The following is a 21198-nucleotide window of genomic DNA, read 5'->3' on the forward strand; positions in this document are numbered from 1 at the left end:
GAGTACTGGGTAAGTAAGGGTCAGGGGCGTGTTCTTCAGAGGCAGTTCTCTTTCTGTGAAGCAAGAGTTTGAAATTGGTAGTGAGTGTTGCTTGGGAGGGTGGTGGCCCTGGACAAAGGGTAAGCCGGGAGCTGGAGGTAGAGAGGATTCTGCAGTTTATGTCCTGCTTCTAGAGGCAGCAGAGTGGGCTCAGCCCCGGAGGAGCAAAGCTGGGTTGGAAGGAACATTGCACAGGTCAAGTGTCTTTCTCTTGCACATGTCACTGTTTTCCTTATTGTAGGCACTCTCAGAATACTGCTTTTGTGGGGGAAAGCAGCCCATGACACCAGCTCTGCCATCTTCTTCCCACAGAAGGGAGGGAAGTGGATGTGGGAACCCTGCTTGGACTTGAGAGGCACCGGCATTTCGAACACTCAGCCTCATTATTTTTAAATGAGCATTTAAAGACGTATAAGGCAGTGTGTCCCAGCGTAGTGCTGGAAGTTGTGTAGTGACCACTATTGCAGACACCAACGAGTCCTGGTGTTCTCTGGATTAGTGACATGGAAGTCAGCTTGAAGTTAGGAGGAAACATTTGAGGTTGGTTTACCAAAGTCTGCTGACTTTTGGTCAAAAGGTCCTGAAAAAAAAGTAATCTTTTTGACCAAATTTTGGACAATGAATACATAGCATATAAAGAAGGCAAAACAGTTAATCTCAGTGGTGTTTGGGCTTCTTTTCCCTCTGATGCTGTGCCTTCATCCTCCTCACCCCCATCACTGAAAACCTTGTGGAATGCTCACTTGTGTCAGGGGGCACCATTCCGATGGGCAGGCCCAAGGAACCGACTTGGCCTGCCGAGGTGGTGGTCGTGGTGGTGGGCAGGGGAAGTGGGGAAGAGACACCAAATACTTCGCTGCCTGAGACAACAGAGAATAAAGTGCTAGGAGGGAGACATGAGGCCTCAGGGCCTGAGCAGTGAGTGATCAGCTCTCTCTGCAAACGACCTTCGGAGCTTTCGTATTTTTGCCCTGGCATCTTTTATCCTCTCAAGAGTTGGAGCATATGACCTGGTTTTCTTTTTCCCCTCCCCCCTCTTTACCTCACACAGCATGTGCTATTTCATTCATGTCCATAAATATTTAAAGGGGAGCCTTCCAACTGTACTTTCGAGGGCCAAGTCTAACCTATGTCACCAAAAGCTAAGACTGAGAGGCCTCCTGCAGAAGCGAGGGAGGTGAAGACCTCGGTTATGGCTCCCAAGAAGAGCACAGCTGAGTAGCCTTTTCTTCCGCCCCGCCCCCTTGTACATTCCTAGTCTGAAAAATGATGGCGGTATGATACAGGCACAGTGGTGATTCATTTTAACGTTCGTCGCACAACTGGGGAACATGGGCTTTTCTGTTGTTTGGAACATCTGAAAGCAAACAGTGTTCCAACTCTGAACCTGTTCTCCACTCTCCCCTGGCAGAGAGCAGCTCAGTGAATATACTTTGTCTGACACCGGGCGAGGCCCGAGAGAGGCAGCTGCTGCCCTTGTGGGGTGACCTGCCATATGAGGACTAGAGCTTCTTGCTCATGACCCCACCCATCAACCCTACCACCTGCCTTTCTCTCAACCATCGCAGCCCCCGGCGACCCTGAGGCTCCTTACCCTGTCTCTGAAACAGCTGTCGTGTGAGCTTTGGATCCACTTTGTTTTGTGCTCAGGTGTCTATTCCATAGTCCTGGTCATAGACTACGTTCTATCAGCGTTTGAGTTTAAGGCTGCTGTATTTCTTCTCTAACATGTTAGTAGTTTTCCTTGGGATGAGGTCCTAGAATGCAGAAAGGTCCACCTTGCAGTGTCTGCCTGACGTTTGCACCCTGCTGGGCAGGATAGCACCCTGGGAAATTGTAGTGTAGGTGTTTGAAATATAGGTGCTACAGAGACTGCCGAGCTCTGTGGACGCATCCTGCCCCAGGAGACACTGGGGCTCAGAGAGTTTATATGAATTCCAACTGTTTCCACCCCAGGAAAGAAAACGTCCTCTGCACCTGGGCCACCTGGTCTGGGGGTCTGAGCAAGACTCACGGGGGGTGGGGGTGGGGGTGGGAGGGCTGTGGAGAAGGGCTGTTCTCCTCTTCATGCTCCCTGGGGTATCTGGCCCTTAGGGCTCCCCTTCTGATTCAGAGGAGGAAATGAGGGCGGGCCAGCAGCCACTCATCAGTGCACTGACTGAAGGAGTGTGCAGTTAACTTCATGCATCAGGAATGGACTGGATTTGGGTTCACAAGTATAAAAATCTTTTTAGGTTCACTGAACGATGAACTTTTAAACGAATGGATGTATCTTTGGCCTGGTGACCAACAGTCCCTGGAGTCTGAAAGCCTTGAACTTCACCCTTAAGGGGCCAGGGAGCACTGTTTAGTGGTAGGGTTCTTGACCCTAACTAGATGGCCGGGCCAACCAACTGCAACTTCTGCTGGAGTTAAGGGTGGGAGGAGTCTGCGACATGTTTCACAGTCCCAGGAGCCTAGGAAGGCACGCTGGAGCTGGGAGCAGAGGCTGCTGGTCATACACTCAGTGAGCAGGTAGGAGAGGCTATCGGCAGAGGAGCTAGATCCATGGACACCAGCATTCAAGCTTAGTGGGGCTTTCAGGAGCACCTCCCCCCACCGTCAAGGCCACAGATCACACGAAGTCCCCTCAGTACTATCCACACACGGGAGCCTTCCCTGTCATGCGGTATGCTGTTTCAGGGCGTGTGCAGTCCCAAAGACAGTATTCTGTCAGACCTCTAGGAGGCCCCGGTGGTCGTCATCTAAGGTCCCCATTTTGAGAGGGAACACTTCTAGGTTGCTTCTTGTCTAACACCGTGTTTCCACACGGCTTCTTGCCTTTCTGAGCTCTATTCTCGCACGTGTGGGGCCACAGCCCTGTTATCTCCAATGACCCCCTCCCCCCCTGAGTCCCTGGCACTCTCAGATACCATGACACTTCTTGAAATCAAAATCACGGGGACCAGACAAAGGTGTCATGGCTAGAGAGTCACACATGTGACTCCAAATACCATCCCAGAGACCTGAGGCCAGAGGCCTGTTGGGCTGTACCATCCATCCATTTTGGAGAGCAGTATCCCACCTGTCTCCAGAGACCCACTCTGTCTTGAGGAACTGGATTTTCAGAATATAGTCTTGACATCTGAGGAAGGGTTAACTAACCTGGTAGGATGAGAGTTAACTTCTCCCCCGCCATGCAGATGTTTGCTCTGCTGGATTTTTCTGATGAGTAGAAAAGACTTCAAAAAGTACTACAGATTCCCCTTTCCTTCACCCCAACCTACAGGCAGGGAAAACTGATTAAGAAAGAGGAGAGGCATCTCTAGATATTGGAGGAGGCCATGTGTGTCTGCAGGGCTCACCTGCCTTGGCAGGTGGTTTTTGTGAGAAGGAGTCTTGCCTTAGAGTCCTTCCCACTATGTGTGACCTAGGCCTGGAGCAAACCACAAGGAAAACAGCTTCACCACTAGGTTCCCTATGAATTGGTTCAGTCCGAACAGACCAGGACTTGGCAGGGAAGGTGGAAGGATTAGTTCATCAAGACATGTTTGAAAGCTCTAGGGGTAGGGCCAGGAGTGGAGGGGTTCAGTCTAGGTTAGAGAAAGTGGGGGCCACTGTCACTCACTGTCTAGAGAAAACGAATACAGCAAAGCATTTGGAAACTAGCCAAGCAGTGACACAGAACTGGCCCCAGGAAGAAATAGATGCAGAGGAGAGAAAGAGAAGCATTCAACTGCAGTATAAAAATGTAACAAGTTCGAACTTTTCAAGTTGAGGTGAAGAATTATGAGGCTAGTCCAAAAGGATGGGAACAGACTCTCGTGTGTGTGTGTGTGTGTGTGTGTGTGTGTGTGTGTGTGTGTGTGTGTGTGTGTGTGGGGAAATTCACGTGTACGGGAAACTATAGACTTTTGCTCACGGCCTAGTCATTAAACTGCCCAAGGACTGGTTCCCACTGTAGGAGACTGGTGAAGAGGAAGATAGTGGTTAGGAAGCTGGCAGAATCCTAACAGAACCAGGACAGCAGGAGGGTGAGCCCAGAAGAGCCTGCAAAGGGCAGGGCGCTAGTGAGAGTGACTAGGCAGAGGTTACCTCATAAGGGGGTGTTTAAAATCAGGCCTCCTGACACGGGTGCCATACTTCTGTGTCCAAACCAGACAAGATTCTTCCGTTAGCTCAAGCCCGGAAGGAGGAAGCTAGCATTTCAGAAGAGCATTGTGAAGGTCAAGAAAGCTACCTCCGATGCCTGACGCTGAGAAGGGCCCTATATCTGTTCCACTTGGAGGGTCACCAAGCCTGCCACTCTGTGTCCACTCAGAGGTCATCTGCTGGCTTCCAGACAGGTAGCCAGCCGCCTATGGAGGCAAGGACAGACTAGGCATACTCCAACATCTGGAAGACACAGGTCTGAAGCAGTTACAGCAGCCACCAAGGGTCTGAGAGAGCTGGAGTTTTTAAAATAGTTTGCACCACTGAGTGTGTGCTGATGTTGTCCCTTTGGAGCTGTGAAAACACCTGCCCAAACACAACTGAGCCTCATCCCCTCTGACTGTACCAAACAATGTGTACCTAAAACGGAAAGATGTAATTCGCATGTTTAACAGACCCTGTGTAATGGACAGGGCAGAAGAGCTAGGATCCCTTTGCCTCATCAGAGAACACTCCCAGCAGGTCAGCTGATGGAGAGGACTGGGTTCCTGGTGCTGCTCAGCACAGGCTTATCATGCTCACTCTGATGGCTCTAAGACACAAAACCCGCACTATGGAAGCTTAACAAAAGAAACTCTGAAGGACAGCGTCTCCAAGTTTTTCCATAATGGATCCAGCTTAAGAAAAGCTGCAATTGCCTCCGGGATTCCAAAGATTGAGAAGATTCTCCAGTGGTTTGCAAATCAGAAGCACCCTAACGTTGAGGTTAAGTTCATTAGTGTTTCTGAAAGTCCATCTCAGCCAACTACTAAAAAGTCAAAGTGATATGCCAGGTGGTGGTGGCCCGAGGCCAGCCTGGGCTACGTAGGGAGTTCCAGGACAGCCAGGGGTTCACAGAAAAACCCTTTCTTGAAAAAAACCAAACACCCCCCGACACCCCCCCAAAAAAATTAAAAAACAAAATCAAGCGATAGCACTTGGGCCAGAGGTCTCCCTCTCAAGACACCTGTCTGAAGGGAGGAGCTTGAGTCCAATAACTTTCACCTATGCAGAAGGCTGGCGAGCCTGACGGGCGGCCAGTAGGCAAGGTTTATGAGTGAGTACATGTGGCTCAGAGGGTTGTACTCAAATAAACTCCACATTCAGACTTCAATGAAAGCTGAAACTCTGGAGCAAGAAAACATGTGGAAAAACGTGTTCTAGGAACATTTAAATAGAAATATGCATTCCCAGATGGAAAAGTATCCCGCCACCTTCCTGCCAGTGGCCAGGAGATCGTAATACGTGTAAGTTGTACAATCCGGGTGATAGACTTGACTCAGGGCTCCCTAGCTACTTAGGAGATGGGGTCTGAAGCATTTCCCTGCCGTTCTTAGGCAAACCCTGCTGCCGTCTGGCCAATCAACAGTGAGGGCCTGCGCGCACCAGCGACACCCCTGTAATGCTTTGTAAAACATTTGTATTGTGAGTCAGTCAATGTTTTTTTCCTTGTAATTTTGGTAGAAGATTACTTTTTTATATTCTTACTCAGGAATACAGATCTGGTCGTTAGAAGAACTATAAAAAGAAACCCACAAAAACCAAAAAAGGAAAAAAAAAACCCACCAAGGAAAGCCGCAGGATCTGTCCAGCGGGGAGGGGTGGGGGCTAGGGAGTCAAACAGCTGCCGCGCTTTGCAAAGCGCAAACCACTGCTCAGTCATTCCCAATTCATTTAGTGCTCTCAGTACTCAGTCACCATAAAATCTCTGTCCACCCAACCTTGCAGTATCTAAGCTGTGATGTCATCAGACCACCTTAAGATCTGGAAATCACAGACTGACCTCCTCAGTGCTGGGGTCTAGGAGTTCTCTAAGACTGGGGGAAATTCCACACAGAAAGCAGGCTGTGCAGGTTCTATATTAAGAGTTGAGACCAGCATATGAAAAAAAAAGTGCATTAGATGGCTGTGTTCCGTGAATGAATTCCCTCCCTTTCCTTCTCTGTACACTCATATTGTGTGCTTCATTCATAGCAAGGGCGGGCGAGGCAGGCGACCTAAAGAAGTAACACAAGCCTTGAGATTAAGGTCGTGTGGGGTTTTTCTCCCTAAGGTTCAGGAGAAAGGAGATTACACCTCTCTCTCTCTCTCTCTCTCTCTCTCTCTCTCTCTCTCTCTCTCTCTCTCTCTCCCCCCCCCCCTCAGTAATTTCAGCTATGGAAAAGTCTTCATTTGCTAAGCAGTGAAAGCTGTCATAAAACTGACATTCTTTATTCTCCAACTGATACTTTAGATTTGTGCTTTTGAGAGCCCTTTCCGTTGGAAACTCCATTTCTCGCAGGCCCCCCTTTCCGTCAAGCCTTAGCACAAACATGTTTCTCAGAATTCGGTTAAGCACTGTACCTGCTGTGCACAGGGCTTGGTTTAGACCAGATTCCTGTGTTGGCTTCTCTTTCATGGCATCTGACAGAGAAATTAGAATTTAATTTCATTCAAAACAGGACAGTGCCACTTGTCCTTGAAAAAAAATAGACTTCGGGTCGTTTTTGCGCTACAAAGCACTGTAAAAATGGAAATTGAACTCGCAAGCGCCCTTTGCTGCCATTCCTTTCACTTAGGCTTCACTACTGTGTGTAAATGGACCGGCTCACCATAGTTCTGCAAAGTATTTTTTGTCATGACATGGACTTATTTTTTGAACTCCCCACCCCTTTATACATAAAAATTAAAAAATAAATCCAGGTGCCATTTTCTGTAATGTGGAGGGAATTTTAATATCCCAGCCCTCCTCAATGGGTAGTTTGCAAAAATCCGTGCCCTAACTTAAACAGGAAGTGAATGGGTCAGTGAGCCCAAGTGACGTGTACATTTTGTGACTGTCCACTCAGGAGGCAGTAAGTGTTCTCCGAAAGGGCTTTACGTTTCCTGCTTGAGGAGTACTGGCTACAGACAGGTTTGTTTCTTCCTCTTTGTGGAAATGGACTTCAAGCAGTAAATTTTAGAACGGTTTCAGATTCACCATTTCTTCTTACAATATTGACTTTTGTCATTACCTGGGTGCAGTTCAGTACTTAAACTCATCCGGTGACTACTTTGAATCTTAAGAGGAACTTGAGGATAGTATCAACCTCACAGTGATTAGTCACTAGAGTATCCTCAGACTCTTGGCACATTTCAGCAGTTCAGTAAAAGGCTGACCCAGATCCCCTTCACTGACAGCTGTTTCAAGCACAGTTTGCAAAACCAGTGTCCCGTCTGACAGACTAGGTTTTGTTTCTACTAAGATAAGAAGGAGTTCTCATCTCTGCATTTTAGGAAGGGATTTGTGTTTTAGCTCCGTCAGTCGGGTCACGTGATCGGCATGTGTCCATCTGTTCTGTCTTTTGAAGGTGAGGCCGAGACTTGCCACGTTGGGCGTCAGGCGTCCATCACTAGCCCGGCATATGTCAACACGTTAAGCTTTGAGAAACAAACACACGAAGAGACAACAAAGGCACACTAGCCTCTCTCCAGCACTGTTGTAGTTATTTATGAAATGCATTCATGGGACTTTTTAAAAAATGTGGATGTGAATACATTTCAGAAATAAAACTCTAAATTGTAAAATAGTTTTATAATAGTTCCTTTTTATTTTTTAAAAGAAAACCACTGCTCCTTATATGAGCTGATTTAAGATTTTTACTCCCAGTGGATATTCCCTAATTCCATTGCTTCTTTTGGGGACCTCTGGGATCCTGCTTCCCCCACATTTTCTACACCATTTTCGATTCAGCCTGTCTTGTCCTTTGAGGACCAGCCACCTGCTCCCTGACTCCTGTTGCTCTTTCAGCCATTGCCTCCGAGCTTCCCTTCCTTCTCAAGCACCCCATTCCTGACAAGGTCTTCTGTGCACAAGCTGCTCCTGCAGAGCCCTCTAACTGCTCTGGGGACCCTCAGACACCATCTCAGGGGGCCACATTTCCAGAGACGTTCTGAATAGGTAGAGACCTCTGGGTGACAGATATCCAATAGCTTCCCATTGCCAACAGATTAAAAGTCTACGCTATTTACTGTAGCTCAGGAGGCTTTAAGCCTGCTTCTGGCTCTACTTGCCTCATCCACGGCCATTTTTGTTTCTACGTAACAAATCATACTTGTTTTGAACATGCCACATGCCTTCTGCATGGGTTTCTCCAAGGTCAATGTTCAGGGCAAGTGCCCCTTTGAAGTGATGGGGCTAGGTTTCCTTGGGATTTATGGTTTGGGGAACTCTGATGCAATTTTACCTTGCAAGGTATCCTTGGAGGCCAGAGGGCTTTGAACCAAGGGGTCCTTTGATCTTGCCAGTAACAGGTCTGTTTAAGGCATTGTTCTGGGATTAAGATGCAATGCTTAGGGATTAGTAATTTGATTTTGTGGAATGATTTGGCAGGGTGTTCTGAGGAGAGCCAGCCTATGTATGGCGCGCGTGTACGCACGTGCACACACACATTCACAGTCTTAGAGCTTTTGCTATTGTAAGCATTCTTCCTGTCTAGTTGTCATGGACGGGTCTCTCTATTCTAGGTCAGTATCCACCTTCCTGTTTGTGCTCATTCTGCTCTTTCTGCCTGCCTTTTGCTTTCAATTGCACCTTGACCCTCCCAACCCAGATTAAATAAAACTTCCCACCTTCCTCTTTACTGTAGGCCATTAATTCCTCTTCTCTCAGCCTCGGCATGGGAGCCCTCCCCAAGCTCCGGTCAAATTCCTGTGCCTGCCCTAAGCAAATAGCTTAGTTGTTTCTCTGAGAGGTGGCTGGGTATTCAGACAGCTCTCATATTTTTGGCTACATACCTGCAGTGACCGCTCAGTCAGTGCAGGTTTGGAATGGGCCAAGAAGTTTCCATCTGCTTACCCCTCAGGATTCTGCACTTGAGCAGCAAGCCAAGGTTCATTTTTGATGGTAACAGTGACAGCTGTAGCGCGAGATGCTCCATGGGACTTTGGGAATATTTTTAGTCTTGTTATCTATCACTTTGCTGTAAGAAGGGGAATCTTGTACAAAAGGAGTAGACAAAAGAAGAGGAAAATGAAGCAGGAAGATGGGTCCCAGCCTTCTAGAAAGAACAGGAGCCAAGCGTGGCAGGAAGGGCATGGGAGGGAGGGGATGTGACCGCACCCATTCCCTGGAAGTGGACTCCGAGTCCTGCTCCATGCCAGGCACTGTTCTAGAAACTGAGAACACCTGCGAGCACAAAGCAAGTCTCCATTTCTGCTTTTTGTAGGAATTTTGCTGAGTAAAACAGAGTCATTAAGCCGCTAAGACACAGATAAATGAAACACTTAAAATCTGTGTTCGTGCTTAGAGTTCCAGGAGAGATGATGGGGTGGTCACTTCCTGTCTTGTCTAGAACAAAAGCTCGAGAAGTGATCAGCCTTGAAGCTAATTGAAGCTAACTACAGGAGGCAGAAAGTGACAACTGCTGGACTGAGGAAGCTCCAGGGCATGGCTCAGAAAGGTGACTAAGAAGTAGGATGTAGTCTGAGTACCTCACAGGGAAACCATCTTAACAAAGAGCCAGGAGCTACTTCTCTAGTGCCCACTTCTCTCCTGGGGAGAGGGGTTCCTCAGAGGCTAAGATTGCATGATAGCTCCTTACAGTGCAAAGTGTGTGTGTGTGTGTGTGTGTGTGTGTGTGTGTGTGTGTGTGTGTGTTGGGGGGTGTTTTAATGGGTCCAACTAGAATGTTTCTTATTTACCTCACTTAGCAAGAAGCAGCATCTAGGGCAGACAGAACTGATTCCACAGAGTTTCATCTGGATCCAGGTTCATCCCAGAAAAGAGGGGAGTGAGGGTCAGCGAGTTTGGAGAGTCTTGCCCTATGGTCCAGACAGCATCAGCATCCCCGTGGGACAGCTTTTGTGATTTATTTTACTTTATAAAAAGCATTTTGTAATGGACGGAAATGTACTAGGAGTTCTTGGTGAGGAAGGGCTTATAGGGTGGTTGGCCCACGTTAGACATCATCCAAGAGCTCCAGATGATGCTGTCTTCTCTCAGACAAGGTATTTCCCTGTCCTGACAAATAGCTCTAGGGCGGCACTAACATACCTCGGCCCCACTTCAACCTCACTACTTCATGTTTTCTGAGACCCTGGGGAGGTGAGCTACAAGCCCATCAGTGGTTGGTTTGATTAATTCTGGTCTGCCCTTCTTTATTCTGAGAAAGTGATCCTTCCGGGTGGCTGGATCCTGGGCTGTGACTCTTATCAGTGAGTCAATCGAAAGTTGAGCTCAGGTTCTAAGCTGATCCACCTGGATTTTACCTGTGCCCTTGAGACAAAAAGCAGCAATTAAATCTGGGCTTATTCTCTTGACTTCTTTTCTCTGTCACTAACTTTGCCCAGAACTTGTTATCTCTTTGATGCCTTTAAGATGACTGCTTTTGTTTATTGTTTGTTTGTTTGTTTTAACGTCTAACCAAGTCTTTTCCTTATTGGCTCCAGGGGATGGTTTCACCTGCCCCTCAGGCTATTTTTAGAAGTGGCCGTCTTAGCACCTTCTTCTGGTTTAGCCTAGCTTGGGAGTTTCTCACCAGCTTCCAAGATCCACAGGCTGGGCAAGCATGGCAGGGCTCAGGTAAAGGGCAGATAGTAGGGGCTCTGGGCCCTGGGTGGAGAGCAGAGGACAGTTATCATCCAAAAGACCCTCTAGAGTCACCACTGCCGTGCAGATAGGGTTAGCCCAGGACAGAAGAGTTGTGGTTCTTGGCATCGAGGTCTTTCCTCTTTTTTTTGTCTAAAGATTTTCTTGGCCTTGGCCTTTCACCAGTTTTTGGTGCAGAGAGAGATAAAAAAAAAAAACAAAACAAAACAAAAAAAAAACAAAAACAAAAACAAAAAAAAAAAAAACAAACCAGGCTTCTGCCATTGAGAATGTGGGATGGAGACCTCATGCCTTGTCTGGTCCTCTCAGTGCTCCCAGGAGAAGTATCCTTCGAAAAGAAGTCAACTGGCTTTTTGGGGAACTGACCTGGGTAGTTCTGCTAGCATGGATGCTCCTCATCTCCATACTCTACAGAACAACTTCCAGCTTTAAGGAGTTTTAAAGTTTTAAACTTAAAGTTTTAAATCTATCCACTCATTTACTCATACATTTAACAAATATTGAGCACCCACTATGTGCCCGATCCAGTGTTGGACACCAGAGACAGACTTATCTCCCTCCCCCGAACAAACAAATATTAAAAGAAAAGCCCTGCTCGTGTGGATTTCACATTCCTGGGTTTCTTTTCACTCGTGTGAGGATGACCTTGGGAGTCCTTCATTCTCCATGTCGTCAGGGTCAAATTTTGTTCTATCTGTGTTACAAAACCTCAACGCTTTCCCCCAATACTTTACTTGTTCTTAGGCAAGAATGATTCTCTCCAGTATTTGCTAACAGACCAGGATGCCTGGAGTTTCTTTAGCTTTTATCATTAGCCTTTGGAGGTAGGGGTAGCACCTTCTACCTAGTTATACCTGCAGGATACAGCAGGTTGCCTGGGAGTCAACACCATCTTTCATCCAGGATGCTGTGCAGTGTTGAGGAGATAGGGTGCCAGCCAGACAGGTAGAGGCAGCCTGGATTATTGCCTAGAAAGGCTAAGCACTACAGAAGTTCATTTAGTTAGACAATTAGAAGCTGAGAGACCAGTTAACAACTTGGAGGGCTCGGATGTCTGCTGTCACCAGAGTACGGACATTGAGAAAGGCTTTGTTTAGCCACAATGTCTTCCGGACATTCATTTGCATCTTATTTCCGGTACGTGGATCCAGAAGTGCTATGTGCTATGAATGTATTTGCATTATTGCAACTTAACACTCCTCCAAAATATCTATGTGGCTGAGCCCCCACATGTCATCAGTGAAGCTGCTGGGGTCAGTGCCAGGAGGGACACCGGTGGTCCCCTGAACCAGTCCCTCCTGCCAGTCTTGGCCCTTGTTTTCTGAGACTGGTGAACCACCTTATCACTTTGATCCAGGTTACAGATCTTCAAATGCCAAAGCACACCCTCAGATTCTGGCTCTTTAAGACAAAGGGTCTCTTACTGTGCGCCCTGGCCCTAGGCTTCTGCTTGACTTCCTGATATGTGTGGTTAGAATTGGGAAACACAGCCCCACATCTCCCCATATAACTCAACCACATAAAACCTTGGGTTCTATGCTTGACTCTTTCTCTGTTTCAACTCTGTGTGGGTGTGTTGGCCCATGTGACAAAATGTCATCTGTGCTCCTCATATGAATACTACCAGTGCCTTTATCTCTCCTCTGCCTTCCCAGGAGTTTCTCCTTTGTTAAGAAGAACAATACAGGCCTCTGTCTTAATCTTGCACACCTGAACCATCACTGACGTTCAGCAAAGTCAGGGCACCTAAATCCACCGAATCTACCCTCCTGAGAAAATAATCAGAGTTATGATTAGAACATGGGGGCCAGAAAGGGAGAAGGGAGCTGCCAGGGTGACCTTTTTATATGCCTCGATCTTGAATATCTTTTTAATGTTTCATAGTTATGCCTAGTCACCTACTAAGCCTGGCTATGGGACCAAGAGTAGTGGCTCCCTCACAGATAACCTCGGTGAGGATGAGGCTAAGACCATCATCCTATTGTCACTGAAGACAATTTCCAGGAAAAGGGGGAAGCCCCCTCAGGTCTGAGGAAGTTCCTGTGTCTCAGAGTTGGGGTTAGTTTGGTGGGGGAAGGAACAGTCTCTTGCTTTTATTAGGCGAGATGTCTTCTGATAGAGGAGGGTGGCTCATGTGTCTCACGGGGCCTTGCCTCTCCTGGTCACACCTTTCCTGGCCACCACAAGTAAAGCAGTTAGTAAAAATCACTGGAAAGAGGGAATCCCAAGGGAAATTTGACTGGGAATTGGGGAGATACCACACATCAGGTACCACACGTGTGACATGTAAACATGTACTCTACATGTGTGTCTCAGTGGAATCTTTGAGGACATCCTTAGGGATTCTCGAGAGTGTCTTTGTGGCTGACTGAGGGTCAGTCTTCCCCAGTCTTCCCCAGGTTCTTCCTAGCATTTTATCCACAGAGATTTCTACCATTCCACTAACCCTCAGTCACGTCAGTTAACACCAAACAGCATAGTATTGGTTGGTCTATCTGGGAGATTCTCAGAAGGTTCTCAAAGGGACTTTGAGCTTTACAGGACTTCAAGGGTGGAAGCAAGCAGTGCTGTTTCTTCTCGAATTGTTCCCGTTTTGCTCTCTCACAGAATACAACCCGATAGTATTACATCACCATTTTCTAAGTAGCATGGTGGACAAGAACCCACTTAGTCACTGAACTCAATTTGCTCTAACTCCCACTTTTTTGAAAAGCCCAATACAGAGTGCTATGTTCTTAGAAGGTCACTCGAAGCTCACACTGGGGTCTGCACAGAGTACAGCATCAAGCACTGCTCAAGGCTGAGCACCTGGAAACCTTGTCCCAAGGTCAGCAAGTTTCTGATAACAGCTTCAGTCAGAATTAAACAGGGGTCCTGGCAAGCTCAGACACAACTGAGCTGCTCAGGACGAAAGGACAGTGTTCTATAGTACACTACTTGCTATTTCTCTATTGAGTATGTTCTGTGCTCCAGGACAAGGACAGCGTTAATCTTTTATGTTGAATCCAGTTCTCTTTTTAGTAGTTGGTCTTTCTGGGAGATTCTCAGGTTACCCTCGAAGGGCAAACTTCAGTTAGATCCTTCCATAGAGTGCATATTTTTCACATCAGTCTTTAACTTCAAATGGTGGGCTAGCTTAGCAGAGGACGATACCTCCAAACATTTATGACTGTGTAACCCTTCATTTAAATATCCACCTAGTTCTCAAGTTTCATAGGTTAGAACTGTAAACAGTTGGGTAGTTGTGCAGTCTAATGTTTTAAGGAAGAACCTGGAATTTGAGGTCATGTTAGGATAGGCCAAGCTGAGGTAGCAAGTAGATACAGCAAATTATCATTCAGACACAATAGACGCTTATTTCTTTCTCAAAGCACAGCCCAGGGAGCTGTTCTAATTTGTCTATGTGCAAGCAGGGGAAAAAGCTGGGCCATGTGGGCAGTCAGAGACTGGGCTGATCCAGCTCTGCCATATTCAACAACTGGCTTTCAAGGTTGCTGAGGTTTCTCTCATTCCATCATCCATCACCATCGTTCCAGTGCACAGGGCACACTTCAGGGAAGCACATGGTTTACGGCCATCTAGAGATGGCATGCATTCCTTCTATTCTCATTAAGAAGGTAGTTGCCTTCTCCCGTGCAATGAAAATGGTTAGTAGTCAGTCAAACACACATCTAGAAATAGAGGATAGACTTAGGTCAGAAGAGGGAGACTTGCAGATCTTGGACTTGGATGGGAGCTCAGGTATCTCCTCAGGCCCAACACAGTATAGGTGCTGAGCTTCCTTCCTATCTCATGAACTTCCTGCCCCCCTTGGTATCTCAGCTGCCATTTTGATTTGGCAAACGAATAAACATCCGGCCCTCCTCTTCTAAACATATTCTATACCTTGTGACAAAAGGTGAGAGACTCAGGTAGAAGGAAGTGCAGAGGCAGGGGCGGACTGTTTAGCCTCTGGCTGTAGGAGGCAGAAATGCAGCTTCATCATCCTTTGTTGTTCTCAGAGTCTTTACAAGGCTGTGCCCATCACCAACAATGTCACAGGATCTCCTGAATTCGCTGCCACCACTCAAATTATAATGGCTGCTTCTAATGTTCATATTTCTAGAAGGTGTGTGTGTGTGTGTGTGTGTGTGTGTGTGTGTGTGTGTGTGTGTGGAGAGAGAGAGAGAGAGAGAGAGAGAGAGAGAGAGAGAGAGAGAGAGAGAGAGAGAGAGAGATATTTTGGAGAAAATCAACATTAATCCATAGATATTTTAGAAGGCCACCATAAATCATAATTGCATATTTTATGAACTGTCTTTTCTCCTAGTTTGAACCCACTTCCCCACATTTACTTCTACCTTGTTCAAGTCCTTCTGTCCTGAATTTCTGGTATCTTAGGTCTTGCATACCCCTACCATGGCAATTGACCTACCCAGTAACCTATCCTTCTGTCTGTGTGGATCCTTCTATCGTCCCTCCCTAAGCTGCCCCTTGAGGGCACTTACACATTGTTTGACTTCTTGTATATATTTTCCCTAATACTCATCATGTCTCCCCAGTAGGACACTGGGGGCATTTGTAGCTGATGGAAAATGTCCGGTATTTTTTTTTAAATCATGTTTGGTTTTCTTTATTTTCCCTAGCCTGACCTGAGTACATCTGTAGATGACGGTGGCCATATGAGAGAGCTCTGGAGACTGTGGTGGTCCTGAGCCTGAGATGTGGGTGTGTTTATCACTTAATTTGTAAAGACTGAGAAAATCCATCTCTTGGATGTGTCCCAGGCAGCCCAGAAAGCCCAGAAAGGGGCGGGGGTATCAGGCAGGAGGAGAGAAGAAAAGGATTCCCAACCCCTCCATAATGTATTAGCTACAGTGGACCAGTAGTGTCTGGTCCAATCAGAGTCTGTCAATTCCAGGGTGCTAGGAGCTATGGAACACAGCTCAGTTGATAGAACAACAGTGTTCTCAAGACAACAATTTGAGGCCACTTCCCCTAACTTGAGCAGTGCCGTGCCTTCAGAAATGTCCAGAAAAGACTTCTTGTCTTGGGAAAGGTAGAAGTGGGTGGGCCAGGTACGGGAGTCCTTTAGTTCTTGAGTGTCAAAGGGCCTCAGTTTTACCCTCTGCAAGCTGGGATTGGAAGGACTCTCAGCTGCACTCAATTTCAGAAAAGCCCAATGAGCCCTCTGTTTGAAAAGTAGTGACCTGTGGGATCCCAGGACTCCTTGAGTGATTGTCTACAGGGGTAGAATGTGTTTGTCAGCAAGAAGAGAAAGGAGTTGTGCATGCAAGGGCTTAAAGAGTAAAGTTCTTACTGGGCAATTTGGCTTTTGACCTAGATGAGACCCAGGGATGAGAAAAGTGTCTGCTTTTCTCACAACCATGTAACCTGGAGACTCTCCCTCTTAATGTCTTTCCCATGGGCATCACTGCTCATGCTTCTTACCCAGAGACCTTAACATTTGGCCTCTCTACCTAAAAAGTGACAGAAAGTATGCAGGGGTAAGTGGTAGGGAGAAAAAGGGTGAGATTCTGGAGAATCTGTAGGGTGTGTGCTGCTGAGGCCTCTCAGTCAGGTCCTGTCTTACAGTGTACATGTAGATTGTCCAAACTCTGGCTCGTTTCTGCCATGGGGCCTCTGCCAGAGTTCTGGCTCTTAGGGTTCACCACAGAGAACAAGCCGGAGGCAAGTCCTTCATGAGCATGTGCCACCTCAGGTGATTTCTAACCCCTAAGAAGAGGCTTTCAGTGTGCTGGCTGCCCAAGAGCTACCACTCATGTCCTTCCATAGGTGAGCTACAACCAGGAGTTGTCAAATAATTTAATGTGTGCTAGACAACTCTGAGATGATAGTGCACAGAGTAGGCCAAGCAGTGCCTCATGGAACTTATCTCCAGGCATGCCAAGGGTATTGGATGCACTCACACGAGAGGCTTCCATTTGTTCATTCAAATGATTCTCAATTTCAAAAGGATTCTACCAGAGCATCTAGCAGAGATCTAGCAGTACTTCTGGAGCTAGGTTGGCTGAGGTGGGAGTAAGGTTCCCAAAGAAAGGCTTGTACCCTTTTTGTCACTGCCACCACTGGATGTAGACAGCTTCCGCAAGCAACCTTGAAGTCTGAGCGTCTTTGATCCAGATTTTGGTTACAGAGCTGACCTACGTGCTCTGAGATATTTTTTTTTTCAGTAGGTCCTTTCCAAAGGTACCTGAAAAGACCACCCTTTGGGCAGTTATCTATAAAAGTGTGATAACTTGCACAGGGCTTCCTTCACCCCAATATCTCTGAGGATCCTGGGATGTACAGATGGGAGGAAGCCATGCTTGTTGTAGATATGCAGAAGGAAGAGGAATGAGAACCTGGGTCATTCATCGTGTCTCCAACTCTTTGCCTTCCCAGGTTCTCTCCCTTCCAACAGCTCAAGATGTGAGGGCACTTGGTTTTGGACAGCCTTTGGATGGGATAAAGTGAAGGTGGGGGCACACCCAGTGTCTGGGATGCTTTTCTCAGCAGGTCAGCTCCTAATTGGCCAGAAGACTTCATGAAGAGAACTCCCCACGGGGGCTGATGCTTCTTGAAGGAAAGGAGGCGTCCTTTGGAACAGCAGCTGGAGTCACGTGGCTTCTTGTGTCTGGTGTCCAAGAATGGCAGGTGTGATTTGCTTTAAGATACAGAAGTAAAAAGCAAAGATGTGTGGATATATCCAGGTTTTTCAAGGACTCTTAATATCTAAGAGTCCAACAGCAGCTCAGGGGAGACTTGGCAGCCTGGAGGGCTCCTAGCACCTCAGTTCCAGGGTGTTATTTTTTCCAATGGCAACATCTTTAGAAAGACATAATTTCCCAAAGCCATAAGGTAGACATGCCTGTCATAATGTCCAAAAGTATCTTCTTCCAACTTTTCAAGGGCAGGGAAGGAAATCTGTTCATCCTTGAGTTAGCAGAGGTCTCTGTAGTTCATAGCAAGAAGTGATGTGGAGGGAATCTTGAGAATCTGCGAGTGAGGTGTGCTTGTACCAGACTAAATTCCCTGAAGGGTCACATCTGTATAGGCTATCACAGTGGTCACTGCCCTTCCCCCGGCATGCCCTTCCTCCCCCGCTATTTCTTATGGTTCCTATGTTCCAGAATGTAGTGTGGAAACTTGAGCATTGCTAAGTATTTGAAATATATAACACTTTCTTGGAACAAGTAACCTGTGGGTAATCTGAGCAAATGAGACCTTTCCCAAACATCTCCCTTTAAAATGGGAAAATGGATGGCTGAAATAAAAACCCCACAAATTTGTAGAAGTAGTTACTCTAAGAGACACCCCTCTTTTCCTGGATCAGAAGGGTTAGGGGAATGGTGCTATTGACTATTGTATTTGCTGGGACTCTTGGCCACCAAAGCTCTCAGACAGATGAGTATGTGGGAAGGGCAATGTTACATGGCCATTAAAATCCAAGGTACTGGCTGGCAAGGGGTGTAAAGATTTCTCTGGGTGAACATTGAATTCAGGAATCAGAGAAGCCTCTCTGTAGAGCAGGCAATCACTGTCAAGCTTCGCCGTATGTCATGGACTGTGGTTTGACCCCGAGGCTCTTTGGATTTCAGTATTTGCTGTGACTTTTCTCATGGCCTTCTTCCTGCTGGCTCTTCAGCTTATGCCCCGTGCATACCCACTTCCTGCTGATGGACATGGCCCCTCCTCTCACTGAACCACATTCCTTCCTCCCAACCCAGTTGGAAGACAGCTTTGTCCTCTCCCAGTTCATTAAGGTCATCTCTGTCTACATTAGGTTTTCCCTGTATTGCTGCTTTCTCTTGTGGCAACAGATTATGGCTTAGATTTTAACGTTTTTTCCCTCCAACTTATTTAAGGAGGAAATAATGTATATTTTTTCTTTTGCAGAGAACATGAACAATAAGAGAAAATAAACCCATTACTCTATTGAAGGAGAGAGCCACCATCCTATATATCTTGATGGAACATCTGCATTTTTTTATCTGTGTATTGTATTTGGTAGTTTACTAAAATCGATACCATGCTGTTGATATGTTTTTGCCTTTCACTATCTACATAAGATTGTAATACATGTGTTTTCCTAGACCACATAAATGTTCTACTGAATGATCGAGTAGCATAAGTTTATTATTTATAGCTTCCCAAATGGCTTGCTCTTTTATATCCCCACTGTCACCCTTTGAGCACGGCTGTATCTCACTGTCACAGGAGATGGATGTAGGGGACATGCTAGTGAGAGACCCAGATGAGAGAGCAGAGGAGTGGATGGGGTGGGGAAACTCTCCACAGTTGAGTGATTAAGTGTCAATCATCATGACGAGTCTCCCGAACCAACACGTTCATAAGAGGAATTCTCAGTGGAGCCAGAGTGGCCTGGTTTAGGACTTAGATGGTGCTGAAACTTGGCTGGAGCTGTCAGAAGGAGATCCTTCTAGAAGGAATGTGTTCCTTCTCCCCATCCCACTTTACCTGGTCAACAGTGAATATATAATTATTAGCTATAAAGTGTTTTCACTTATAAAACTCTGAAACCGTTAGAGGAAAAGGCAGAGAAACACCAAGATTGTGACTGTCCTGTTGGTTTTCAGTTTGACAGTATCTAGCATCATCTGGGAGGGATAGTTCAGATTAGGTTAGCCTGTAAGCAGGTCTGAGGAAGGTTCTTTGATTAAGTGGTAAAACCTCCCCTAAAGGAGGGCAACACCAGTCTCTTGGCTTGGGTCTTAGACTATATAAAAGGAGGAGGTCTGCCGAGCCCTAGCTTCCATCGCTCTCTGCTTCCTGACTGGCTGCCAAAGACTTCCTACTGTGATGGACTTTACCCTCAAACTGTGAGTCAAAATAAACCCTTTCTCCCATTTCTTTTGTTAGGGTATTTTTATCACAGCAACAGAAACAAACAAAAGTAGTGCCTAGTCCCAACTCATCATGTCCTGCACCCAATACTTGGGGACCTCATGGAAGAGAGGAGAGAAAGACTGTACGGGCCAGAAGATCATGGAGTTTGCTGTGAGGTTGTGTCTCCTAGAAATGTTAGAGAAGCTACACTCACCAACATAGCTGTCTAAACACCGCAGCAAGGATAATACCCACAGATAAAATGGCCTCATCCCTAGACAAAGAGCTACAGGCAACTAATGGGTGACAAGATTGGGAGAAATAATATTCCCCAAAGGAAGGGACCCCAGTTGGCATCCAACCAGTACTAAGTGATCAGGCCTGAAATCATTTACATACAATAACGTCATGCAGACTGAGTAGGTTGCTATATAATTAAAATACTGATTCTGGAGATTTTGATATGTTCACTTGTAGCTGACCATATTCTTATTCCTAATTCTCCTACGTCTCTCCCTCATCCCACCTCGTTTTTCTTCCTTTATTTTTCCTTCCTTCCTTCCTTCTTCTGGAGACAGAGTCTTTATAGCCTAGGCTGCCTCCTGCCTCTGCCATCTGAGTGCTGTGATTACAGATGTGAGCCTCCATGCTCAGTTTATAATCCCATATTAATCCTGCTTGCTGGGCAACCTGTAGCATCTCAGTGCATAGCCATAGTCTACAGATACCAACACTTCTTTGTTCTCTTGTAGAACTTCAAAACAATTTATATGGTCCTGTTTCCTCAATCCTTTTTGAGTTGTTCGGTTGAACTTGGAAATTCCACACTTTAGAGGTATATATATTTCAAGTTAAGATTGGGCTTAAGGAGTTTGCACACTGCCACTTTGCAGCATCAGATGGGTAGGAGGGTAGGAGGACCTGCATTTCAGGAACAATTCCCTACCTTTCCGAGCTCAGTGAACACACAGTAGCTGAGTACAGTCAGTCCACAGTGCTCTTATTGCCTGGTGCTTGAGCAGGAGGCTCAACTGGAATAGCATGAAGAATGGGGTTGCAAGAGTTGGGGGCAGAGAAAAGCATACATATGTAGGGCCTGTACTTCTGGAACCTTGATAGGAAACCACTAGAAATGAACCCCTGTGCAATTTTTCTAAGTTCTTGCCACAGGGCTTTTCATCTAGGAGATGTTTCCTACCCGCTGCAGGTATCAACTCCAGACATTTGAAGGGATGAAAAAAAAAAAAAACCATGGGGGATGGATTTGTTCAACATCTCAAGCATTTAAAAGCAATTACCTTTAAAGCAAAGCATGGGGGTCTTGTGCATTGGTTTGGTCAGCTCAGGGATGCTCGGAGCATCTTCAGGACCCAGTGTCAGCCACCACGGTTCCCGCTCATTCTTTTGGTCTTTCTTGCTTGTGTTCTGTAATAGACTGAGTTGCTGGAAATAGGAAGCCAAGTCAGCCCCTAGGTTGGACCATTGATGCACAACAGCGGCAGAAAGCAAGACCATGAGTCGACTTTCTTCCCTTGAGATCCCCATTTGAAAAAATCTGAAGAACTTTAAAGAAATCTGGAAGTCTCTGGTGC

The 21198-nt window shown here is 46.5% G+C and overlaps 1 protein-coding gene and 1 pseudogene across 1 annotated transcript in view; both read left to right on the top strand.

The window, feature by feature from the left end:
• The window catches only part of Fam174b (family with sequence similarity 174, member B), an 80921-nt gene extending 62040 nt beyond the window's left edge, over positions 1-18881 (top strand). The window contains exon 3 of the mRNA XM_017590163.3: positions 18656-18881. Coding sequence (XP_017445652.1) covers positions 18656-18671 — 16 coding nt within the window. The 3' untranslated portion in view covers positions 18672-18881. The remainder of the gene's footprint in view (positions 1-18655) is intronic.
• On the top strand, positions 1309-14997 carry Ipmk-ps1 (inositol polyphosphate multikinase, pseudogene 1; annotated as a pseudogene).
• Positions 18882-21198: the final 2317 nt, after the last annotated feature.

Source organism: Rattus norvegicus, chromosome 1 (genome assembly GCF_036323735.1).
Source record: "Rattus norvegicus strain BN/NHsdMcwi chromosome 1, GRCr8, whole genome shotgun sequence".
NCBI classification, from domain to species: Eukaryota; Metazoa; Chordata; class Mammalia; order Rodentia; family Muridae; genus Rattus; species Rattus norvegicus.